The sequence below is a fragment of the Macrotis lagotis genome, chromosome 1 (genome assembly GCF_037893015.1).
Source record: "Macrotis lagotis isolate mMagLag1 chromosome 1, bilby.v1.9.chrom.fasta, whole genome shotgun sequence".
Lineage (NCBI taxonomy): Eukaryota > Metazoa > Chordata > Mammalia > Peramelemorphia > Peramelidae > Macrotis > Macrotis lagotis.
In genome coordinates this window covers 182467576-182495033 of record NC_133658.1, presented here as the reverse complement: position 1 = coordinate 182495033, position 27458 = coordinate 182467576, and the positions used below count along the sequence as shown (strand labels likewise).

At 37.2% G+C, this 27458-nt stretch overlaps 2 protein-coding genes across 5 annotated transcripts in view; both read right to left on the bottom strand.

The window, feature by feature from the left end:
• Positions 1-27458, bottom strand: part of PAK5 (p21 (RAC1) activated kinase 5) — a 152228-nt gene that overhangs the window by 55915 nt on the left and 68855 nt on the right. For all 3 annotated transcript variants that reach the window (XM_074209458.1, XM_074209459.1, XM_074209457.1), the window contains exon 3: positions 12704-12924. In XM_074209458.1, coding sequence (XP_074065559.1) covers positions 12704-12924 — 221 coding nt within the window. The remainder of the gene's footprint in view (positions 1-12703; positions 12925-27458) is intronic.
• LOC141514852 (carnitine O-acetyltransferase-like) lies at positions 23723-25636 on the bottom strand. 2 transcript variants are annotated; one of them, XM_074225999.1, is made up of 2 exons: positions 23996-25636; positions 23723-23938 (listed from the first exon to the last, which is right to left on the bottom strand). In XM_074225999.1, exons 1-2 carry the CDS (start codon positions 25577-25579, stop codon positions 23723-23725), a joined length of 1800 nt encoding a protein of 599 aa, XP_074082100.1. In that variant the 5' UTR covers positions 25580-25636. The 2 variants fall into 2 exon arrangements, with proteins under 2 accessions (XP_074082100.1, XP_074082091.1); XM_074225990.1 differs by having other exon boundaries at positions 23723-25636.

The window sequence follows — 27458 nt, the reverse complement described above, 5'->3', positions numbered from 1 at the left end:
ATTAAAGTGTCCCACTGACAAGGCATACAAAACATGATGCTTAATCTCTGATTGCTTGTAATTGAAATAGGAGTATAAAACAAAGAAAAAGATAAATGAGGTCATGTGGCATTGACAGTGCACACACAAAATTAAACAAAACAAAGCCTTTGCATAAAATTAACAGATTAACTATGCAAGTCTTCCAGGTGATGCCTTCTCAGCATGAAAATGATAATGTTCCATCAAAAGCAAAAATTAGCAGTAGGTGTTTCTTTGCTTGTTAGATCTGTTTTATTGTAACTGGCATCCTCATTGTGCAATACATTGGTATTTGACTTGGCATCAGAATAATTTGGTTTAAATCTTTTTCTTGATGTGGTCAAAAATTTGATAGAGGAAAACTAAATCTAACTGGTAGGCACTTTGGTATTTAAATAAATTTCCTGGAAATAAGATACAGTACTGGATACAGTGGGGTGATAATTTTTAAAATTGTTTTATGTTATTTCTATGACAGGATTCCAACAAAGTCATGTGGATTAAGTAATACTAATTTCCATAAAGCACATGGGAAATGACAGAAAAATTTTGTTTTTTCCCACTTTTAATCCTTTATCAATGATCACAGCTTCTGACTGGATAAATATCAAGGTTGACTGAAGTGGTCCATGTGCTACTTTTTTTCTGATGCCTCAGCAAATCCAAACCCTCATTCAATTTCTAATCCTGATAAATAAATTTCACCTTCATCCCTGTCCCATAATCTCTTGATCCTGGTAATAATAAGTAGCTCTGAGAACTTTTTAATCACATCTGAGCCTGATTAGAAATGCCCCCCACACACATGTGGCATGGATTTCCTATTCTCTACCAAGAATATTTTTAGGGAATATAACTCCCCTACTTGAATTTCAACTTTGATAATGTGCTTTCCCCAGTACAACTTTATCCCCCTCCCATTGGTAAGTTTATTGTATTTGAAAATATTCTTTCATAATCTTGGTCTTTAAAGATACCATGTCTAAATATGTTCCTAAAAGATTTCATGCTGCCACCTGGTGTTAGCAATGGATAAAACCAATATTGCCCTTTAGAAGAGGGATTTGGAAGTCACTTTCATATCTTTGATAAAGCAGAAATAATATCATTCAAAGAACCAATCTGAATTCATCATGAATTGGCATGATAATGATATCACCTCTTAATTTGAAAAGATTATTTACTGTGTTAATAGATGAGTACCTTCAATCATGACTATGTATAATGTTTCTGTTTATTCCTGCCCCATTTGATTAAAAAAAATTATAGTTTGTACCCAGAAGCAAAAAATAACAATACTTAAATATTCTAATTCCTATGTGAATATTTCAGTATTATCTATGGTTTCCTAAGTTCCAGTGTTCCATCCCCTGAAACAGATTTCAACCTCTTCCATATTTTAGTAGATCTTAATAAGAAGCTGTGACTGAAAATAATCACTTGGTTGTCCCTTCCTCCAATGATGAGATCCTCCAAATTTGGGATATTTCTCAGACTGCCAGAGGCAAAAGATATGATGTGATAGTTTAATGAATAAAAACACTGAATTTGGTGTAAAGTAAATCCAGAATTAAATCATAGCTTGCTCCTTAATAGTTGGAATGAATTTGGGCAAGTCAATCACTTAATCCCACTGAGCCTCTTTCCTCATCTGTAAAATAAAATAATTGGACTAAACAACTTTCTTTAACTCCTTAGACCATGTCATCTTCAGAGTGTTGCTGCTTGGTAAAATATGCCTATTCTTTTCTTCTGTTAATCTAGTTTGTAAAAACCCATGGTTAATCCCTGGTCACAGTGAAGTATTTTTTTCACACAGTGAAGTATTACAGTGATATTTCAGTAGAGATAGATAGTCATGTCTGGTCGATAAGTAAATTCTGATTTACTTAACTTACTGCTTCTTTACTGACTGCAAGGCCAAAAGTAGCAAAGTATATAGATAAATTGATTTGCAAGCCTAAGGCAATTCATTTCCTTCAATATAAATTGTGGGACTTGGAATAAATTGTTTCTAAGGTCCATTCCAGATATCAAATCCATGATACTATGTTGTTTTTAAGTAAAGCTTTAACTTTCTTACTTCTTGAGCATAAAAGCTAAAATCACATATGGACACTAGGTGGCAGCTTTGCATTCTCCTTGATTTTTCAACATCCTAAACAAAGACAGTTTTAAAGCTGCAACAAGCTTTAAAGAGAACACAATCCAACTACCTCAATTTACAATTAAATTTCTTTACAGGATCCATGTCCTATCTCCTCTGTTAAAGTGTACTCGAGGCTTTCTTGCTCTCTCCCCCTCTCTCCCCCCCCCCTTTCTCTCTCTGTCACCACACACACACACACACACACAAACACACACACACACACACAGAGACAAAAAGAGACAAAGCACTCTTCTCAGCGTCATTTTTTTTTTCTGTGGACTTCATCAACATCCATGAGTTCAAATATCATGCAGTTGACTCCCGCCATCTCCATATGTAGCCCTCTCATTTTTCTCTTGAACTCTAATCCTTCATTTCCTGACTGGCTGATTGATATGAGAACATTGATAGGTAATCTGGTATACTAAATATAAGAGTGCTGGCCTTATAGTCAGGAAGCCCTGAGATACAATTGTGCTTCTAACAATGACCAACTATGTAACTCTGGATAAATCATTTTCATACTTGCTGAGGCTCTTTATCTTAAAGATAAAATGAGGAGCTTGGGTTAGATGGCCTCAAAAGCCCTTCTAGTTCTAAAGCTATATTCCTAAGATTTTCAGCCAGATTCGTCACAGACATTTCAAATTCAACATTTCCAAAACAGAACTCATTCTGTGTCACCCTAAATGTACCCTTCCTCTTTACTGCCCTACTTATATTAAAAGTTCTAAGATCCTTCCAGTCACCAGCATTCAAAAATGTTTCCCTCTCATTACTATTGCATATTCAATCAGGTACCAAATCTTTTGAACTAACCTCCCCAAAGCTCCCAACCTCTTCTCTCCATTCATCTGTTCAAAATGCTTTCACTTCTCAATGACTTCCATACATGCAGCCCCCTCCTTTCTCTGACCCAGCCTCTAACTCAGTTACAAAACTGATAGTCCTGGAGTAGGTAACAGGTTGTATCATGACATATTTCTAGTCAAAAAATTTCATTGTCTTCAGATTGATTCTAAGATAAAATGTAAACTCCAGTTTTGTACCTAAAACTTTATAAGGTGACTCCAACTCACTTTTCCTTACTAGTTTTGTACTGTTTACCCTGAAGTACTCCATGCACTAATTAAAGACTCTCTGCTTTTGTATAACCTAAAATTATTACCTTTCTTTCTCATCCTACAAACTCATCAAGGTTCAACTCAAGAATTACCTCCTTTCAAGAGGTCTTTCCTGATTCTGAAATTATATCATATTTAATATATATTAAAAATAGTATAGTGAATAAATATATTCACATATTGTGCATATACATGCATGTTTTTAACCATAACATAATGCTCAGTGTATATTTTGGTTTTGCCCAGTAAAATTTAAGTTCCTAGAAGACATGCATGTCTTGGTATTTGATTTTTAAATTCCTTTGCCGACTTACAATGCTTGGTCTGGCAGTGTCTAAATGAATATTTACTAAAATAGTTACTAAATGTTTACTAAAATGAATTGAAATTGAGAGTCAAAAAGCTTAAAAGTTGCCCAAATGTATAGAGCTACTTTAAGGAAATACCAGGGCAAGAATCCATACTTTTTAGATTCCAGGCCAAATCTCTTTGTGTAGAAAAAATTAAAAAAAAGAAAATTTCTCTAGGGAGAAGGTCCATCTTTACAAAAGCAGTCAAACACTCAGGTTTCCAGAACTTGAACTCCGTGAATATTATTCTGCACATTTTGGGGAAAATCAATAAAAGTCTATTTCTCTTATTCTTACTGACTACATGGCCCAAGAGAGTATGATAAGTTTAAATCTTTAATTGCATTAAGCCTTTTTGGATGCTTTGAAAATTTTTTACCATTACATTGCAATTATATAGCAAGCATTTTAACTTACATTTGTCATATTATTTGAAAACTCACTTTTAATAACCTATAAAACTGAGAGTAGAAAATATATTTCTTCATAGAAAGATAGCTACCCACAATTAAGTACCCTACCCAGGGCCACAAACCTAGTAAGTCAAAGAATAGGATTGGAACCCAGGATTGCCTTAACTGTTTCCATTGGTTTGGACTTAAGTTAGCCAGCATGGTTGTCGGTATGTCATCATGCCCCACACCACATTTATTGATGTTAGACAAACATTGTGGCAGGCATATTCTAAGACCTATAGGTCAAAGTTTCAGTCTAGTTTCAGATTTAGATTTGATGCCAGTGTGATTTATATTCCAGGTCTTAGCACATTTCTCTCAAGTTCCTGCTGCTCTTAAGTTCTGTTATCTCCTTCTAAAGCAATGAGCACTTCTATTCTTTATCATAGAAATTCAAAGGGCCTGTTGATGGGAATTCTCCCACACCCTGATCAAACTCAGCACATCCATCAAGAATGAGCTGAAGCCTGTTTGTAGCTATTTGGATCAGAAAATTTCACACCAGAAAATCATAAAGGCAAAGGCAGCAGATGTGGCTCCATAAATGATTCCTCAAAGTAAAATGCAGGCAGACTACTGGTCAAGATGAAAAAGCTTTAAGGATACAAATCCTTAGTGATGGGGACTTGACCTGCATTTTCACTGGTATGGGAAACATCTAGATGAAAAACCCCTACAATTCAGGTCGGCACTTCTCTAAAACTCATAGACTTAGAGAATTATCTAGCGCCCTAAAAGCTTGTGACTTCCCCAAGGTCACAAAACCAGTTTTTGCAGGAGTTGGACATAAATCCAGGTCTTCCGGTCCCTAAGAGTATCCATTGTACCACAATGCCTCTCATGGATTCAACTACATTTCAGCCTCCTTACCCCTTTCCCTGAAGAAAATGGAGGCACTGTCACATTTACCCTTTAGATAGCAAGGGATTCACCAATATGAGTAAACTGTCTTCATTGCAGTGGAGCTGCTGACAAAGAATCTTTTCTTTGACACATGATATTTCTGCATATAACTCTTCTCCCCTGTGCAGGATCCTACTTCCTGGCAATTGGTCTATGAAATAATTTCTCTTTCTGTTGCTCCTCTCAGCTTGGCGCTGTTTCCATTATTCCCTCTCTTCCTTACCCTACAGCATTTAGGATATGGAGTTGGCATGGCCTGGGGTTTCCAGCCAACACTTCCTCCTTCCAACAGCCGGCATGTCTAGCAGAGGGTTCTGTGAAATGAAAAGACTTCTAGGCTCTGCTTGCACACACAGCAGATGTTCTTGTAAGGCAAAGGTTTTGATTTTTTTCTCTCCCCTGAATTCAGGTTTACAGGAGATAATGATTTTCAGAAATCTGCAAATTCTGTAGGTTTGAAGTAAAAATCGTAACTGAATTGTCCCCTTAGAAATCCAAAATGGAAGAAAATTCGTTGGGGAGGTTTGTTAAATGTTAATTTACTAATATCTTTTTTGACAGCTCAATTATTACATTGGTAGGATAATTGTAGTTTTTTTTTTCTTTTTTAAGCCTAGAAGATCTTATTACAATAGCCTTCTGGTTGGTGGCCTTCCTTCAATCACTCCAATGCTCTCCTCACCTAGTCCATCCTCTACTAGGTTACAAAGTGGTCTTCCTAAAATATGCAGTTGATCATATTACTCCCTTCTTCAAGAAACTCCAATTTCTCTCCTTCCACATCAAATCTTCTGTCTTTTTCCAAACCTTTTACTACTTGTCTCCTTTCTACCTTTAAGCCACTTTATGCACCTCCCAGTGACATTCCAGGGACATTGGCTTCATTCTGTTACTCACACATGAGGTACCACCTCCTAATGAATGACTGGCTGGCCCACATGCCTGGAATGCTCCCCTTACTTGTCTCTGTTTCCTGATTTCCTTCAAGATTCAGCTCAAATTCTACCTTCTTCATCAGATCTCTTATGATGACCCTCCACTCTACCTTGTTAACCCCAGAGACTTCCTTCTGAGATTAGTTCTGATTTACCCTGTCTATATCTTACAAGTACTTAAGTTATTTGCATGCTGTTTCCCTGGTTAGAATGCGAGCCCCTTTTGCCTTTCTCTATAGCCCTGGATATTAGCATTGACTTGTCTGAATAAAATACTTTTTAAGGAATAATACTCTAGGGGCAGCTAGGTGGCGCAGCAGACAGAGCACCAGCCCTGTCAATCTGGCCTCAGACACTTAATTCCCTAGCTGTGTAGCCTTGGGCAAGCCCCTTAACCCTATTGCCTTGCAAAAGCCTTTAAAAAAAAAAAGAAAGAAAGAATGCTCTAAAATGAGAGACACTAAAGGCAAAATCAATAATACTTGGGATATGGGGTATATATGAGAGGGAAGAAAAAAGGGTTATTCTCTATTGTTAAATCTGGGGGACTGGAAGGATAATAGTATCCTAAGCAGAAATAGGGAAGTTTGGACAAGGGATAGGTTTGGTTTAAAAGAACTTTCTTTAGGTGAGTTTATAACTTATAAATAGTTCACAGAAAACACTTTCTTTTACTAAATGGAAAATCCATCATCTATAACAGATTCAATCTGATGCACTGAAAATGGTTTTCAATGAAATCACAAAATGCTTTTTAAAAATTATTCAATTTCACTGTGAATTTACAAACTTACATTTAACCTGGTTGCATTCATGTTTGCTCTGTTTCTCGATTTTAGAAATGTTAAGTGGCAATTATTCATTAAATGGTAACCTTGAAGGATCTCAATATGTGACATATTCAGTATTTATAGTTAACTTCCACAGAAGCATCATTTTTAACACAGTTGCTTCCATTAAACTTTTAAAATATATGTTATTATTAAATAGCACTGGAATCAATTAAAGTATTGCTGAGATAATCAGAATAATAGCTCTTCTCACTGATAAAAATATAACCTATAGTTTAATCCTGTCAGTTGAAAAATATATAACAAATTGGAATAAACTTTAGAACTGGGCAGTAGTAAAAATGATAACCATAAACTGTAATTTCTATAAAATATAAATTTAAAATGATAATGGAAGTCTTAAAAACTTAAAAAAACAATTGAATGTCAAGGAAATAAATTGAGACTGGGGTTTTTGTTTAATTGACAAAAGAATATTTCTTGAATGGAAACACCTGCCAGATTTTCCAGATGTAGGAGGGAGTTAGTACTGATTTAGGTATGACAGAGAATAGAGTGACATGGGAAGAAAGAAGTTAATCTTTAGAAGAAAATAAGAATGTTACACTATAGAGAATGTCAAAGTTGGAAAGGCACCAGAGAGAGGTTGCCTAGTCCAACTATACCACAAACACAAAAATCTCTGTAACATCCCCCTCACCCCCAAATGATCATCCTGCCTCTATGTGAAAATCTCTTGGGCTAGAGAAAACTTCTTCCTGTAGTAATTATCCACTTTACTTCTATGTGAGCTGAAATCTGTTTCTCCACAATTTCTACCAATTAATTATCCCTACATTCTCAGATCAAGAAAAGTGAGATGTTTCTTTTGCATTCCATGCTTTCAAATACTTCAGGACAACTGTTTCAAATCCTCTCATTAATCAGGGTTGTACTTCTTGTCAACATCTTTTGCAGAACTATACATGGTTTGGCCAGGACAATCACTAATGGGACCAACACCTCTCCCTTTAATGTAACCTGAGATCACATGGATGATTTTGGTTATTACACTGACCATCTTGAGCTTGAAACATCTATTTTTTACACAAACTTTTGCCTATCCACATACAGACCGTTCTATATTGGTGCATTGAATTATTATAACCTAAATAAAAGAATTTGCCTTTAGACAACAAAAATCAGGTTATTAATTTCAGACTACTGATACAGCCTATTACAACTTTTTGAATGTTCATTCTGTTCTCTAATATATTACTTCCAGCTTTGAGTCATTTGTAGTTCTGATAAGTATGCTTTCTATTCATGTTTTCATGCAGGTCAATGATAAAAATTTCAAATAGAACAGTGAAAGGAAGACCCCTAGAGTATGAGTACTGTAAAAGAGATCTTCTTTCAATTTGACATTAATCTATTATATTCTGCTCTTCAGGTTTAGTCATTTAATCAGTTCTGAATGGGGATGTGACCAAACAATAGAGGGATGAGGAAACATATTTCAATCCATCATTTCTGTGATAGCTCATTTTCAATGCAATCACACACATGTCTTTCACCTATTTCCACCTGAACCCCAAACTCTGCCCTCTAACACAGGTGGACAGGCAAAAACTTTCAGACTTTTCAGACTTTAATTTTCTGAGACTCTTTTATGAGAGACTCATAGGAGCAGCTATAAAAAAGCTTGGAATATTCTTTCCTTATTGCACCACTAAACCAACCTACTGTTCCTCACATTGCTGCCATCAGTTTTCCACAATAATAACAAGACACAATTCTTTCCCAGACCTCTCTTCCATTTTAAGTAAAACACAGGATGAGCAGACTTGGGTGGGTTGTAATCTGCACGATGATCCCAATATCTTATAAATTTCCCTGTTTTTGTCCAGGTCATCACTATCCTGCCAGTCACCTCAGTTTGCAAACTCTTCTTATTCTCAACTCATCCAAGCAATTACCAAATCATGTCATTTCTAGCTATCCATCATTTCTCTATTTGATTTTCCTTCTCTTTGTTCACATAGCTGATGTATGGTCCTCATCAAGTGTCTCCTAGATCTATGCAACAATCTTTAAGTGATTTTCCCAGCTTCAAGTCTTGCCCCACTCCAATATATCACTAATGCATCTACTGGGGTTATTGTAATAAAATGCACAACAGACTATATTACCTCATTATCAATAAAATTCACTGTCAAAGATTTTTGCTTAGCATTTAGACCTTTATAAACTAGCCTACCTATTCTCGTTTTACTATTCACTTCTCTTTTTGCACACTGTGGCCCAGCTAACATGGCTTTCTTACTTTTCTTATTTTTCTTCACTCTTATACAAAACTATATCTAAATATCCAAATTTGAATAGAATATTAAGGTGTAATATCATCCATTAAACATAACCACATAATGAGGGATGGGTTTAAACCTTTATGGAAATAATACTATTCAATGAAATAGGATTTTCAAATATTCTTGATGAAAAAGACAATAGAGAATATGACATTAAAATACAAGAATCAAGAGAAGTTTTAAAAAGTTAAGACAGGAATGGAAAATTCTAAGGAATTTATGGGAACTCCATGGGAAGCTGATACTTTTAACTCATAAGACTTTCCTCCTTATTAGGGCAGTTAGTAAGATAATTAGATAGTGGTGATATGAATATGAAATGATAGTATCTAAAAAAAATAAAATTAAGATGTGAGAAAGAACTGCTTTAGGAGAAAGGGCAAGAGAGGGGAAGAATTGGGGTAAATTATCTCACATAAAAGAGACAAGAAATAGCTTTTATAGCAGAGAAGGGAAAGGTGGGGAGGGAGACAGAGTGAACCTTACTTTCATTAGAATTGGTTCAAAGAAGGAACAGCATACACACACATACACACACAATCAATTGGATATAGAAATCTCTTTTCCTTCAGGCAAGTTGAAAGGGGAGTGGAGTGGGGAGGAGGGACAATGATAAGGGCATATTGGGAAAGGTGCTAGTCAGAAGCAAAACACCATTGAGAAGGGACCCAGGGAAAGGAGAGAGAGAGAGAGAACTGAATAAAAGAATTGGGGAGAGGGGGAGAAAATGGGATGGAAGGAAATACATATAGAAATCATAAATGAAAAAAAATTTATTTTAAGGCAATGATATTAAGCAACTTCCCAAGGTCACACAGTTAATTAAGTGTCTGAGGTCTGATTTGAACTCAGGTCCACCTGACTCCAGGGCCAGTGTTCTATCCTATTCACTGCACCACCTAGCTGCCCCTTGTACTGAAAAATTTCTGTTAAAAGACTTCTCAAATATATAGATAATTAAGTCAAATATATAATAATACATGTCATTTCCACAATTGATAAATGATCAAAAATGTGAACAACTTTAGATGAAGTAATCAAAGCAATCTATAGTTATATGAAAAGGTTCTCTAAATTACTATTGATTGAAGAAATGCAAATTAAAACAACACTGAGGTACTACCTCACACTTATTAGATTGGCTAAAAGGGACAGAAAGCATTTTTTAAAAAAATTTACTTGAGTTTTTTTAAATCTATGTTTTCTTTCACATGATTAAAATGGAAATGTTTTGCCTGACTATACATGCATAATTTGCATTGAATTGCTTGCCTTTTCAATGAGGGAGTGAAGAGGGAGGGAGGAAGAGAATTTGGAATTAAGTTTTTAAAAATAACATGATTTTAACATGATTTTTCCATTAATTGGGGAAAAATAAAATAATAAATTGAAAAATATTTCTATATAATATCATATTAATATGTATATGTATATATTTATAAACACATATATAATACATTCTTATACATGTTTGTGTCCTTCAGTCAGATTTCCTAGACCTAAGGGATCTTTTCCCTTTTTTTAGAATAATTCCAAACTATTTTCTAGCATGACTTGATCAATTCACAGCTTCCATTAATCCAAAATCCAATGCAACATTCCAGGTAAATGACCTAAATGGAAGTAATGATGTTCAGTACAGGTGGATTTTTTTTCTTATAACTCTCCCTAATACTTGATGTACAGATTAGTCAGGACGGTGTGAATGTGGTGGCAGCTGCTTGTTTCCTCTACCCAATTAAACTTTGGGGGCAGCATTTGGCACCTGGTCCCCTGTATCTGGCATTAGCCAAAAAGGAAAAAAAAATACTGGGGACAGTAAAGGATCAAATTAATTCAAGTTTTACAGTTCCTTCCCTGAGAAGGTCCACAGGTTTTTGGAGTGAATGGAGCCCTCAAGTTCCTAAACTGCTGTCAAATCCTTACTGTCCTCTTTAAGAATCCTGCGATTAGCTTTACTTCAAAAATCTGACTAGTTCTAGTTTCTGGTGCACTCATGTGTCTCCAGGCTAAACAGGAGGCCTCATGTTCCTCCAATTACTGGCCTGCATGATGTGGTTGTGAACCAGGAAGGAGGTGACATTTATTCACTTTGCAGGCTGGTTAGGTCAATGTAAAAACAGATGTCATATTTACAGATGAATTCTAATTGGTCTGCAGACCAAAAGTCAAATAGCATGTGTTCAGGGCCCAGAGAAATCGGGATATGCCTAAGGCAATCAAGCAGAAGACCTAAAATAAATTGTAATACAATGCACATCTCAGTTTTGATAGACCAGGTTTTTTTGCATGAATTTCACAGTTCAGTAAACTCTGCAGACAGGTTCTCTGAGCCCTGATCCTCATGTGCAGGAGCAGGGTGAGAGAGTAGGAAAAAGGAGGAAGAGGAGGAAAAAGGGGACCATATGTTGGCCAGGCTCTTGCAAAAGCAATTAGGGTAATTATCTTTGTGAGGTCGAAAATTTGCAGAGCGCTTCACCTGAAGCACACTGTAAGGCTTAATTTCTTATTTTCATTTCTTAATACTATAAAATAAGGGGTTTAGGGCATCACTGGCATCCATGAAAGCATTTCTACATGGTTCCTTATAAAACAGACTATCCCTTTAGTAGAACAATTATTCTACAGAAGGCATTCTTATAGAATTGAATATTCTCAGATATGTAAAAATTATCACAAAAAAAGTTTGGGAAATAATTTATCTTAAGAGTTGTCCCCAGGGTGCTGCTGTAACCCCTGTTACCATGATACCACAGGCAGGAATGCTTTGGAAACAGAATTCTGCTTTGGTCTAAGGTCACCTAGTATATAATAATATTGAAGAATTCAAAGAAATACATATGAAGTAATGCAAAGTAAATAGAATTATGAGGATAATTGACATAGTGCTCACAATGTTGTAAAGGAAAATAATGAGGAAAGACTTCAGAATTTTGACCCCATAGTGATTAATTGTTCTTGAATATCAAATACTACCAAATAATCTATTGGTGGATAAATACTACAATCCACAAAAATAAAGATGAATATTATTGAGTGGGCAAAAGGAAGGGGGGGTAAGATAGATGAGCAATTAGAGAACAATGATGGATAGTTGGAGCAAAAAAGATGGCCATCAAAGAAATGATATCTTACTTGGAAAAGGAGATGGGTTGATCATATAGTGAGAGAAAAAGAAAACTTGCACAAATCAGAATTTACACTGTGTGTCTGAAGATGTCAAAATAAGTGACAAAGGCCCCTAATATGTTAGGTGAACCCTTTGTGATGACCCCTTTATGGGAAGAAATGCAAGAATTATCTGAGAAGGGTAATATTGAATGGGATTAGATCTCTATCCTTGAGAATATCCATATTAATGTGATAACAACTCCATTTGAATATTAAGTATAATCAGTAATTAATCAATTCTGAATTGTAGCATAAGCAATTTTTTTGTCTCCCAGACATGTTTGGAACTTAGGAAGAATAGATACACGTCTATATGATGTCCCATAAGTTTTAAAATGCAGTTTTAAACTTCAATAGTTTAGTACCTCCCAATTATCCCTAAATACAGTTGATAAAATTAAATACAAGCAGGTAAATGAAATCTTAAGCCAACTGGAGACATCACTATTATAGTACCTTCATTGGAGCAAGTTGAATGGGTGTGATGCATGAAGGATCCACCATGGGCTTTGGTCGGCTGGTTGACTCTGCCAGCAAACTATGCCACTGAACTGGAAGTCCTGTGAATTTCTGTTCATCAGAATCAAATCCAATATGAACTCGATGCTCAAAATTAGTTGGTCCAGATATTTCGAGCTTCGGTTTTTTCTTTTTCTTTCCAAACATTTTGGAGCACCCTAGAAAATTTAAACAGAAGAGAGGCTACTGTTTCTCACTGTCAAACACCCCAGCAAAGGGGGTCCAATTCAGGGAACACCTGCAAACACCTCAAATTTTTTTAGATAAAAGGCCACTTTTTAATTTAACAAACATTTATCTACTCTAGATATTTTATATTATGACTATATTTTATATTTATTTACATTAAATGGTATATGTTGCACATTATGTATAATTTTATATATCAAATATTATACAAGTATATCATGTTATATAACATTTAACCTATATTGTAATACTATATATATATATAGTCTATTAAAACATTAAGCATCTATTAATGTGCTAAGTGCTTCACCAATATTAATTTAATTGACTCTCACTACAACTTGAAAGGTAGGTGCTATTATTTCCATTTAACAGTTCAGGAAATTGAGGTAAACAGTAGTTAAGTGACTTACTCAGGGAAACACAGCTAGTAATTGTGGCCAACTTTAAACTCAGGTCTTTCTGACTCCAGGACCAGCTCTCTATGTACTGTACTACCCCCTGCCTTTGGAAAGTTGAACTAAAGGTTGGATCTTCTGAGAAATGGCAGGCCCTTCTAGTGATTCTTGTAATGATTGTACTCCTCAAACATCCAGGGAGAGGAATAGGCTGTGAAATGGAAATCTTTACTCTTTGGACCCTTCCTTCAATTCATCTTTGCAACTGTCTTTCCCCCTGACCCTCCTCACACTCTCTTCTACTCCTCCCCCACCCACTCTATTCTCCCCTAAATTTCTCAGGACCAACCATCAACAGTGGTCCCTCTGAGCCTGCATCTATCTTCCTTACCTATCCTTCTTTAAGTCCCATCTATCTTGGTACTTAACTGATAGAGCCTGACTTGTTCTTTCTTCACACCAGGCCTTTAAAAGATACCTAAAACTAAAGCCATGACTATTTTTTAAAGCATGACTAATTTTGTGAAATTTAGATAGTATACCAACCTTTGGGCAAAGGGCATTTTGTTACCTCTCAAAGACTAGCAAGTAGGCAAGATGCTATTCTGCTTACCATGAGACCATGTGATAGTCAATTAAGCTAATCTAATTCACTTCAACCAACATTTATTAAGTTTGTATTTCCCACACACAAAGCATCATGCTATTATTATCAATATAAAGGATACAGGCCCTGATCCAGATCCAAGAGGAATATAGCTTGTAAAATAAAAATAATATAATGAGAGTAAGTAGGGAGAAATTAAATAACTCTTTAAGGAGAAGGTGTTAACCTGAATTGGACCTCAAAGAGAAATAATAATTATTATTGTTATTATTACATATACTACTGAAAATTATTATTATAAATAACATTGCATAGCAGTACATGTTGTCTCCTTTTATCCTCATAACAATCCTATTAGATACATGCTATTATTCTCATTGTTACACATGAGTAAATGGAGGCTGAGAGGGGTCAGGTGGCTCGCCCAGGATCACAAAGCTAGTTCAGAATTTGAGATAAGAGTAGGACCCAGAAATTTTTCCTGGCTTTGGGTTCTAAACTATCTACTGTAATAATTCACCATATAGAAGGGCATTGCAGGCATCCTGGCTAAGTTGCATTGAAAACATATTGGTCAGAAAAGGCAGGAGAAATTAGAAAATTCTTACTAGCTCATTTTGACTAGAACATAGTGTAGGAGGGGAATGATGTGAAATCAGGCCAGGAAGGGAAGGAAGAAACATTGTTTTTAAAGTTTGGGCAGCTTGGTGGCACAGTGGAATTAGTTCAAATCTGCTCTCAGATACTAGAGCTATGTGACTCTGGGAAAAATCACTTAATCATGTTTGCCTCAGTTTCCTCAACTGTAAAAATGAGCAGGAGAAGGAAATGGCAGACCACTCCTGTATCTTTGCCAAGACCTCAAATGGGGTCACATTTTCTATCCATTCATCCATTCATCTATATTTAAATACTTTACTTATTGACCTTATCAATAATACCATGCATTTCACAAAGAAAATTGTTGCCACAAGAGCTCAAATATTTAAAGTCCTTTAGAGGTACATAAGGGGGAAGATAGCTGATACAGTGGAGAGAAAGAGAATCAGACCTGGAGCCAGGAACTTGAGTTCAAATCTGACCCCAGATACTTATGAGCCCTGTGACTCTGAGCAAGTCATTTAACCCTGTTTGCCTCAGTTTCCTCAACTTCAAAATGAGCTGGAAAAGGAAATCTCTACCAAAAAAATCCCATTGCATTCACAGAGAATTTAACACAAATGACAATAAAGATGGAGGTACAAATGAGACACATTAGATCATTGGAGTTTCTCTCTGGATATTTTCTTGGGGCATTAGGAGTTCAGGTGCTGATGAACAGCAGCTGGTAGAGGAAGTCACGATTTCCTGTGTTTCCTCAGAGAAGTCAATACCTATTACTGACCATAAGAGTTTGCTCCAAGTATTAATCTTGGGAAAGACAATCAGACTTTGGCTCTGAAGTAGCAGTCCAATCAAGTGAATTGGTCATAAGCCATAAGGACTCTTTAGAATTCTTCCCAGTTAGCATGTACTACTAATGGTCAAAAATATGGGTTAGGGGATGGTGAGTGAAATTGAAATTGGGAAGCCATGAGTACAATTCTAGCCTCAGATACTACCAAACTCTGAACAAATTATTCAAGTTCAATTTGCCTCAGTTTCAACCACAAAATGGAGATAATAGTTCCAAGTACCTGCCTCCCAGAGTTGTGAGGAACAAATGACATAATATTTGTAATCATTTAGCACATAATAGGCTCTATATAAATGCTTACTCCCTTTCCTTCATAGTAGTGTCTATTCAACTAAACAAGATAAATTACCAGGTGAATACTACCAAAAGACAAAGGATTCAACATCTCATTTTAAACTCTTCACACAAGTAGTATTAATTTGTTTTAACAATATGTTACACCCATGGCATTTCACAGATCTTTTTCTATGAGTAAACCCTCCTATTCCTTTTATTCTAGTGCCCTGGAAGCTTCATTTTATTTTCTGGAGATAATGCTTAGAGTATTTTCTGCCATTTTAAAGATCATTTTCTTTTTTATCCCGAGCTTTACTGTTTTTTGTTTAAAGCAAATCCACCATGAAACATTAGAGGGCACCCCTTCCTTCTTTTTGAGCTTTATTTCATAGTGAGAATACAGAAAAAAAAAATACTTCCTCCCATCACCACCATCACCATCAAATCAATCTCTCCAGAGACCCATTCCCCTATTTCTATTAACCACAAATCTAGCACCATAAAATAAAATAAAATAAAATAAAATAAAATAAAATCTTATCCTCAAACCTGATATGAAATCTTGTGATTCCATTCTGAATATAAATCAAGGAATTTCACTAGAAAGTGAGTAATCTCTCATTTTTGGATTTTTTAAAATAGAAATACATGTAAACCTGAGCAAATAAGCTTCAGGAGATGTTGAGGAAAAAAAAGAAAAATAGTTTATACCCTTGTAGTCAATCAATCCTCCAATGATGTGCCTCTCTTTACTCACTGTGCCAGTACTAGGCATATTTCCAGGGTAGTAGATTGAGTCTAAGCTAGTACACCATTGGTGTAATTGCTGAGAACCTAAGTTCATCTCCTTACCACAATGAGCCTCTAGATGAGGCTATCAAAGGAGGAAATTGCTACATATGTGAGTTATTATCATCATTACTCTTGGGACTGAGAATAAAATTGCTAATATCAAATCAACTAAATATTCTCCATTGTGCTTCCTACTTGTAAAGTCTTTGATAAGGACTATAAATTAAAATTAAGCCTCTGTTTCATAATTCACTACCACCTCCAATCTCCACAGAATTTTACTGATTTGTTCAACAAACAGTTACTGATCATCTACTGTGTTCAGTAATGAGCTAAGTAAATACTGCAAGGAATGCAAAGGATTACAAGACTGCCTTTGAAAGACCCACAAAGAGTGAAATATAAACCACTAAGGCAAAACTTCCTAACAACTTCATCTATTCAAAAATGGAAATTTCCTTATATTCTGTAAATGAGTTGCCCTTCTATAGGGCAATCTTCAAGAATTTGTGGATTAAGGGCAGCTAGGTAGCACAGTGGATAGAGCACCAGCCTTGGAGTCAGGAGTACCTGAGTTCAAATCCAACCTCAGACACTTGATAATTACCTAGCTGTGTGGTTTTGGGCAAGCCACTTAACCCCACTGCCTTGAAAATTTCATCTAAAAAAAATAATTTGTGGATTAGATTATTTGTCCTCTGGGGTCTCTGAAATTTTGTGAATCATACCCCTCAACGTGGTACAATGGAGAATAGGCTGATTCTGGAGTCAGGAAGACTTGTGCTCACACTTGTGCTTTCAACACTTACTAGATGTGGTCAAAACACTCAAGTATTCTAAGGGACAGCCCTCAGAGGAAATGAGGCAGATAGGTGGACAAGTGTTATAGATCAAGCTGGACCTGGAGTCTGCAGGACCAAGTTAAAATCCAACCTCATAACTCGCTAGTAAAGTGACCCTGGGCAAGTTATCCAGCTTCTACTATAACCTTCTTCCCAGGATTATTGTAAGGATCAAATGAAATAATATTTGTAATGTTTAGCATGGTTCCTATTTTATAGTAGGCATTGGATAAACTTTCCTCATCTGTAAAATGGGATTAAAAATTCCTGTAGAATCTACTTCATATTAGTATTGTCATTAATCATCATCATCATCATCATCATCTGAAGAAACAGTATTTTGGAGAGATTTATTATCCATGTGATTTTTAAAGTTATCTCCCTCATCATTTATTAATTTAAAAATTATTTTGATGAGATATTCTTAACTTTGTGTCAGACCCCTAAAATGCACAAGATTGCAAAGAAATCATCTAGTTATATAATATAATGATATATCCATATGCTGTGGATAATATATGATATATATTATTTCAATTATATTGAAATACAATGATCAAAATTATAAAAAAAAGTTCATGGACTCTAAGGATCCTTGATTTAGATTTTCTTTAAAATATAACTTTCAAGTGGAAGTGAATTTTAGGCAGTTTCATTTAAAAAGAAACTGATTTATACATGTAGCAACCAAAAATAACGATACTAATAAGCACTTTGCAATCCTATAAAATGAGGTCAAACTTATCTCACCAAATAAGTAAGTTGAGGGCTTGTAACTCAAATGGACTCAATCATATTTAGATTCCAATCTTGAATGATATGCAACAGATTGGTGTTCATTAAGGTTATTTGAATCATGCAATGACAAGTGGAGTTCTAATTGTAGCCTTCCTCACTTATGCCTCCATCCGCCTACACTATTTACAAAAGTTCTAGGATATCAGCAAAAGCTGCTACAGTACCCTAATCACCACATTCATAGAATGTTGAGAGAGAGAGAGAGAGAGAGAGAGAGAGAGAGAGAGACAGACAGACAGACAGACAGACAGACAGACAGACAGACAGACACAGACACAGAGATAGAGACAGAGACAGAGACAGACACACACACACACACAGAGACAAAGACACAGAGAGACAGAGACAGACACATACACACACACACACACACACAGAGAGAGAGAGAGAGAGAGAGAGAGAGAGAATCTCCTTTTGAGTATTCAATCACATACATTCACAAATGTATAGAACAGATGGAGAGATGAGGAAACCATATGTGAAAAACATGATATATAACTATTGTCAGGTTGCTAGCCACTCTAGGGTTAAGTGTGCACATTACTATTTTTCAGGATATTATATTAGCACTTCTATATGAATTCCAAAAGTGATCTTAATTTTTCTTAGGGAAAAGGGGGAGGAGGAAAACTAAAACAACCTTGAAGTAAAAAACAGACGTAAAAAACAGACAAAAAAATCTGTCTGATAACACTTGCCAGTCCAGAAAGTTGAAAGCTATTTTAAGTCCTCCTTATTCTATCTATAGTTAACAACAAACAATAATCTACAAGGAAGACAGTCCTGAGCCCACATACCTATTGTTATTCCAATGCCTTTACTTAGGCCAAAGTTCTATTTTCATTAGATCTTGTCATATCTCATCATAGCATATTAGTCCTAGAGCTGGATGGGACCTCAGAGGCCATCAGTTACCAATCCCATAATTTTACAGATAAGGAAACTTAGGCCCAGGAAGACCTAACTTAAAGTCACAAAAGGAATACTATAGAGGCCTTAACTAGCTAATCCATAAGAAGTCAAATAAAACAGAAAAAATATCGATAACATAACATGCTTGGGGACCCATCTGTCAATGGATAGGAATCAGATGTTATCTATACTCTTAAATTTTGTGGGGGTAAACTATCCTCCTGTGATCAAATAGCTACTTAGATTTATGCATTTAAATACAGGATCCAAAGATTTATAATAGCATTTCAAAACTGAAAGGGACTGAGGAGATACTTTGGCCCAATATGCTCATTTTACAGATGAGTAAATAGTCCCAGAATGAGAAAGTAAAATGTTCTCTACGGTTATTCAGTGGGTTAATGTAAGACCTGGGACTAGAAACCAGGCATTCTAAATCCTAAAGCAATTATTTTTTCCTGTTGCTCTAAGATGTCCCAAATGCATAGCATTGTTGGGCTGTAGGTAGAGTGGTCACTATCAAGATCCTGAAAAAAGCTCAAAGTCTTGTACTTCCCTTTACTTTCAGTAGTACCTCTAAAAAGGTTACTAAGAAAAGTGATTCTAGGCCCTGATATTATCAATGAACTCTATTTCTAGAGAATTCTGACCACTACTATTACATTAGGTAATTAGTCTGCTCTTTTCCTTAAGTTCTCAGTTTAGGAGGCCTACAATTATAAAACTCTCATTTTCTATGATTCAACAAAAGCACACTTTTCTTGTGAACATCCATCTGTATAACTAAGGGAATGTTCATGGAGGAGAGATCTTTGGTCTTTCTGGTTATCTGAACTGGGTTTAGGAGCCCTGAAAAACTTGTTTCAGAGTTCTAGTTCACCTATATGTTAAAGTTCACTGTTTCCTACTCCCTCCCCTTCCCCCCCTCCACTATCAGGGTCCAGAATTTGATCAAATCTACCTTTCATTGAAAGGAACGTTATATAGCCCCTATTTGTGTTCAGAATCACTCTGGAGTAAAGCCTTTTTTATTTTTCTTTCTGATACCTGGAACATGGAGTTTTTTGTGCAGTTTTTAAATTTTGGTTGTTTTTATTATTTAAATTTATTTGAGTAAGAATTACTTTTATGTGTATGTGTGTTTGAGTGCATGTGTGTACCTAATTGACATTAACTCCTTTAATTGGGCTTGGTGGAATATTAACTCTTGCAATTCAAGTGGATTGTAAGTACAGTGTGGATTAATTGTACTCATGTATTGGTGTTTTTATATTCCTTATAGTATACTAGTATTGTAATTGTTAACCAAGTGGTATTATTAACTTTGAGTGAACACCTTCAAAACTGGGCAGTTGTGTGGTCAAATTGGAAGGGCAAGTCCCCAGGTATTACATATGTGAGTGGTACACCTCTGACAATTGGGAATCAGTGAAGAAAAAGATTAAAACTTTTTGAAAACCTTAATAATCCCCAGCCTACACAACTACCTAAAATATACCCACCCTTACTAAAAGATTCCATCAGCTCCCCAGCATCTATGACCCCTTTCAAAGTCTTAGTGTCTTGACCAGAGCCTATGATTTCAAATCCTTGCAGTGGGCTATATTGTTTAAGAGTATCCTGACTTTCAGGAAGTGATTCCAAGTTCACCAAGTATCTGGATCTGTATCCTAAAAGTTGGTTCCAGGAAACCCCTCCGGAAGGAAGAATGAAAGACCCTCCTGATCACTCAGCATGACTAGGATCCAGGGAAGAGCTGGTAGAAGGGAGTGGCAAAAGAAAGAGATTTTTGTTGGAAATGTCTCCTTGCCCATATAGGAGCAAGCAGTGTCTGCTCCAGTTGATCCTGGTGCCATACTCTTCTACTTTCCTAATTCCCATCCTCTGGAATCAAGACTATCTTAATTGTGAGGATTCCTAGTGAGACCATTGTAGTCTATTTTTCAGAACTAGTTTGCCTTTTTATTGGGATCAGTGCCTTTTAATTTGGGGGGGTAGAACCCTTCTGTTCTGGTCCCTTGAGGTCCCTAGAAGTTCATTCCATTTGACCCAGGAGGGACTACCTTCCTTGATTGAGTCTTTTATTCCTTATATCCTCTTTAACCTCTTCCAACCATCTGGCTCTTAACCAAGTTCCCACCATTTGTCTTCTTACAAGTGAGGGAAAGCAGTTGGTATAACACACAATCTGAGACTTGAGATCATGAATGGATACTTTTCTTTGCCCCCCAAGAGGACTCAAAAGAAAACTCCTTGAAGGAGGTTTGGTGGCTGGTTGAGCAACCAGGTCTGGGATGCATCTGACAATGGCTATGGGTTTTAACTCCAAATCCTCTGTCTTGGGTAATAGTGGGCCAAAAGACACTTGTGAAGGATAATATTCCTGCAGTCTAATATATCTGCACCGTTTATATACCATGGTCACAGAAGTAGCTGAAGCTTCATCAATACCTATGCCCATTCAGTACAAGTCAAACTTGGGGCAGTAGACAACATTCAGGAGGTTCATGACTTTGGGATGTTATGAAAGCATCAAGGCATCCTTTGCTCTTCAGGGAAGCCCATTAAAAATCATAAATAGGTCTTCCCACCTATCATGCTATTTACTGCTTCTCCAGACTGTAGCAATAATTGAAATTCTAGGACACAGGAGAGAAAACAGCATTCATGCCCAAGGAAATAACTTGGCTATCCAAATCACAAATCAAAATTTCAAAAGGAGTCTGAGTTGACACAAATGGACTTATAGTATATTCCCTAAGAACTTTTCCCTCTCAGTGATGAAACACCTTCAGTCAGTCAGTCATTGGGTACCTGATAAGCTGGTAGAGCCTCAAAAATATTAGTGGGGAATTACAGGACTGGAGAGGCAATAAGCTTATGACCTAACAAGAGACAGAGAACATTACAAATTGCAAACTCCAAGATTTTAACTATATTAAATTAAAAAGGTTTTGCACATGTTAAATGAATTTATTAATAATTTAGTTTCTAGAGAACCCTTTCACAGGTAGGCTCGAGTACTGGGAAACAGTAAAACTGTAAGTAACTGAGGTCATCTATTAATCATGACATGTCCTTCCCTGAATTGTGCTTGCCTGTGCCTGTGAAGTGTATCTATAAAATTTATACTGTACCATAACCCCCAAAACTATACAATTAACCCACTCCACAGGACTCCTACTTGGATGGTCACAAGTGAAGTAATCATTGTATTCTCTTGCATGGCGGTCTTGTCCTGGGAAGATCACCCAAGTTCCAAATCTGATTGTTCTATGACCCCTCCTCCCATTTATGATTAAGGTATAAAATATCTGACTCCACAACAGCAAAGTGGAACTCCAAGGAATGGAGTAATCCCATGATTTTCAAATCATTTCCTTGCAAAGAATTAGTAAACCACTTTCTGCTTTACTGGCACTCTGTCTCTGGCCTGCTTTGCCATTCTCAGCTTAGAGGTGGCTCAGGAAAAAACTTGGTTAACAAGATCCACAGGTGTATCCCAAGTGGGTCAAATTTCCAAAACAAAGAAGACATTAATGTGACTTGGTCCCACACTAATCTCCACCTATGCTTGTAGGTGAGGTTTGCCATTCTGAAATATCACTTCTAATTATTACTATAGTATTTGGGGTTTGGAGTAATAACTAAAAATGTATTTGATTATCTTGTGTTTCAAAACATACTGAAATATTATTGTGATATCAAATGCCTCCTTTAGGAAGTATAAGTAAAAACATACTGTTTAATATTAACTTTGGCTTAGGATGAAAATAGAATGTTTTCCTTTTATAAGTTTTCCAACAGATTTCTATTTTATTCATTCCTATTAATATTCCTATTAATTTATTATCATTAAATCATCACAATCACTCAGGAATCATAATGACAGAACAAAAGGCATTAGCAAATCCTCAAAGATAGTATCTGAGTCATAACATGAATAATCAAATTCATACAAACCTGGAGTGAGAGGAAGGTTGATTGACCCTTCACTTCTCTTCTGTACTGCTGGGGGTTCCAGTAAAGCTCAAATCTGGCTAGTTCTCCAACATAAAGTCTATCATCTCCTGATTATCTTCGATAAATCAGGAATTGGGATGAGGAGGGCCAGAGCTCTAGAACAGATCATTTTTTTCCTTCCACCATGGTAGGATAAGGAGGCTATGGTGTTATTAAAGCTCATCAAATATAGCCCAATATTTCCTATTATAGATGGCCCCAGGAGCTTCCCCCCTACCATGGACTAGGGAATCGAGGAGAATGGGGAACTCCAGTGATTGGAACAAAAGGGAAAATAATATCAAAGGCACTAGATTTTCTGAAATCCAAACACCTCTTCCTCTACAACTAGAGCAACAAAAGAAACTGAATGGAGAAGGTCAGACTAAATTTGGTGCTGGCCCTGGGGCTATGAGGAAAGGGATGCCTCTTGTGCTTGTGCCCACATGGAACAAGACCAAGACCGAAGGAAGAGTTAGGTAGGCTGGGCAATAAGCCTGTATCCCAGAAGGGTAATGAGTCAAAAGGTTTTAGAGAACAAGTTTGGTGTCCTGGGCAGTGGCAGAATTGGCTGGTAAAAGTGGTATACAGGGCTGGATTTGCTTTGACAAGAAGCCCTTTTACTCCTGAAGCCCCTCCTGGCCTCCTCCCAGAGTGTCTTATCTTAAACTAGATAGAGATAGTTTACAGATTGGTTTGGGGGTGTTCTTGCAGCAGAGTGCGCATGTCCAACAGGGCCTCCTCCAGGTAGTGATTGAGAGAGGCTGCATTGGTCTTGGCACAGCTGTTGTAGGCTGAGATCACAAAGTTGATGTGCTCAGCCATGGGGTTGTAGCAGACACCATAACCATCATGGACCACTGGCCCAAAGCAGAAAGCACAGTCAATCTTGGAAGGGACCTGGCTGGTAGAAAGGTTAAAGTGCATTGCAATGGCATAGGATTTATCCATGAAGACCTTGGGCATGCTCATGAGATCCTTGGTGGCCTGAAGCTTTAGGCCCAAGAGGTGTCGGTCAATGGCTTCCCCTCGGATAGCCTTGTCAGCATACAATCTGTGTGCCATCACAGCCTTCCTCAACAGCTCTACCTTCATTTGTGCCATCATTTCAGTGTCATCCATGGCTTTGACAAAGTTGAAGGAATCCATAGAATTGGAACGGATGGTGTCAGTGCGACCTAGGTGGAACATTCGGAGTGAGGCACTCTCATAGGTGGAACAGGTGTGTCCATAGATTCTATAATAGGCCAGTTGTAGGGCCATCTGGATAAAACCATCTGGGCTCATTTTCTCTGACTTGGGGAAATTCTTCCCAAAATGAGTAAACACTTGTACTGTAAGATCCAGGTCCTGTACCATAGCATTGAGGTTCTGCTTGGCCTTCTCAATGTCACTCTTAATCTCAGGGGTGATGTTGAAGTATAACTTCTTGGGCATGGGTAGGGGAACCATGGGTGACCTCACAAGCTCTGGTTTCTTCAAGAACTCCATGATGTGGTCCAAGAGTATTATGAAGGGGGGGCCCTCTGCAGGAGTATGTTCATACACGAGGCCACAGGAACCATCTTCTCCCACTATGAACTGTAGGGTTTTATCAAACCAGCGGTTCCCACTGTTTTGCTTGCTGCCTCCACCATGTAGCATTTGGCCAGCCACCTGGCTTTTGAAGACATTCTCTGAGACCCATGGTATGCTTACATCTAGGCACACTGTAAATATGCTTTTCTGTATAGAATGCACTGAAGCCTTATTTGTTTTGTCTTTGATTAGGTTATTGTAAGCCTTGGCCCAGGTGTTTCGATCACTGGAGGTGAGAATGCCAACAGGCTCCTTGTTGGTCTTCAGGGATGAGTTCCTGATCTTCTCCAGTTGTGTGAAGATCTGGTCTGCACTGAAGGGTGACCCATCACTATGGTACACATCCAATTCAAAAAACTGGAAATTGTGCACAATGGTAATATGTACAGGGGGCTTAGTTGTCTTACTGTAGTTAATTACGGAGTCCTCTTTGAGACCTGGGATTCTGCAGGAAGAGAAAATCTCATAGTACTGGTTCATGCACAGTGGATTTCCTCCAAGATACTCCACTGGCAAAGTCTCATTGTCAATCATGGCCTTGAAGTCCAAAGCACCTTCTATGAGTCTGGCTGCAAACCGAAGCTGAGCCTGGAAATCCACAAAGTCTTGTTTAGGTAGCACCAGACCTGGGCTAGAATGGATCACCACAGGTTGTCGTGACTGGAGGTAAGCAGTCTTTAGCCACCACTCGGATAGCCAGTTGTCTGTCTTCCTGGCTCTTTGCTGCAGTCTCTTCTGTAGTTGAGCCCCTACACCTCCTGAGCCCTGGAACTCATCCACTAGTCGCTTGGTGTTATTCCATTCCTCCATGCTCACAATAGGCTTCAGGATCTGAAGGTAATGATCCAAAGTCTGCTGTAGTGGGGGAACCGGCAGCCTAGGTAAGGAGTTCTGATGTGCCTGAAACCTCCTTGGCACCTCTCTCAAGGAGATTAGCTTGAGGTAACCCAAGGGCTTGATCATTGTTCTTGCTGCAAAGACCAGCTTCTTTAGTGACCTGCAACTGTCTACTACACCCACCTCACTTGGACCAAAGTATGTGAGCCTGCTTTCTCTCTTTCCCTAGTTTCAGCCTCCTGGGTGGGCAGAGCACCTCAGGTTGCAGAACCACTCCCATTGTAGCACCTGCTGCCTGGGCTACCCCATGGGCCTCCCCACCCCACACTGCCCAGGCCACATCTGCAGCCCCAGAAGGCAGAGAGGAAAGGGCGTATACTAGGACAACTGTTGAAAGGGCCCCTGGAGTAACTGGCCACAGGCCCAGGAATAGGATATGTTTTTAAGAGATCTGGTGTATATTTGTTTTGGTAGCACTTTACAAAATTATTTTGTTAAATGGTTAATTGATCCCTTGTAGGAAAAGAAACTTGACATTTAAGAAGGCAAAGCACAGCTATTGTCTTTTTACAACATGCTCTAATTCTGAAAGGGATATATAAAATGGTTAATGCTTAACATTAAATCCTTTGCTTTTGTTAGAACTAGTAAAAGTGCACAACATAGAAAAAATAATATTTAGCTTTTGAACACATTATAATGACACCGCATTTCATCTGTCTAAACTAGAGCAAAGATTCTCAGCCTTTTTGTGTGTGGCTATCATGGACCCCTTTGGCAAAATGATGAATTTCATAGACTATCAAGGGAATTATGAATCTCATATTAATATGATATGTGTAATGAATTTAATAATCTAGAGATCCTGTTCACAGGTAGGCTCTGGGAAAAGTGAAAACAAAGTAGTAATTTGTCTCAATCATATTTTAAATGCAGGTTCTGCATTTTTTCCTGAATTAGGCTTGCCTAAATTAAGTGAAATGAGTGTAACTGGACTGTATTATAACACCATCGAACTACATAATCTAGCTGTTCCCACAGGACACAAGTGATTACAGGTGAGGTAACCGTTGTATTGTCCTGTGTTGGTAGGCTTGTCCTGGGAAGATTGTTTATAATTGTTTTATGATTACCTTCTCACTTATGAATAGGTATAATATATCTGCCTCCACAACAGCAAGGTGGAGTTCCAGGGAATGGAGTAATCTTGTGATAAGCAAATTGGGTTCTTACTAGGAAAGTGATTAATAAACCACTCCTTGGGTCCTGGCACTCTGTCTCTAGCCTACTCTATCACGCCCAGGTTAGAGATGGCTCCTTAAAAACCTGATCAACAACTCCTCAGAGTTCTATTTCTTGCTTACATTGATAATTAAAGGAAATGATAAATTTCAGTTAGAGGTAAGAGAAAATGAGTATAGGATGTTTTTCCCAATCAAGTTCATAGACCTTTGGAAATGAGTCTATGGAACCCAAATTAAGATTTCCTTGTCTAGATCTATCTACTTTCAACGTTCTTCAATACCCATGATTATATGGGGGTCCTTATTCACAAACACTTCCTTAACCATTTCACATCACAGCTTTCTCCTCTTCTCTGTCACTGTTCTAGCTATACTACTGAGTGAAAAAAAACTTAGTTCCTGACCTACCACTTAAGTTTCTTATTTCTTCAACTAACTGGTCATCTCAAAGGCAGTGATCATGTACCAGATTACTCTGTAGACCCTTATCTAATGTACAGTAGATGTTTAAAAATAGATTCCAATGACTGTTTAGTTAAGCATAGGGAGGGGAAGGCATCATGATCTCTATTTTATAGATAAAATAAGCATATCACAGAGCTAGTTAAGGCAGAGCAGGTATTAGGGGTTTGGTTCTCTTGAATTCAAGCTCTGTTATCTTCTCAATGTATCTTTTATTCCATGACTGATCTCTCATTTAGGTGAATCATGAAGCAACAATTTCTTGGCTAGTCTAAGGCAAGTTTACTTTGGGAATATTT

Excerpts from the sequence above, each read along its gene's own strand:
- LOC141514852 (XM_074225990.1), bottom strand. The coding sequence starts at position 25,579 with ATGATCAAGCCCTTGGGTTACCTCAAGCTAATCTCCTTGAGAGAGGTG.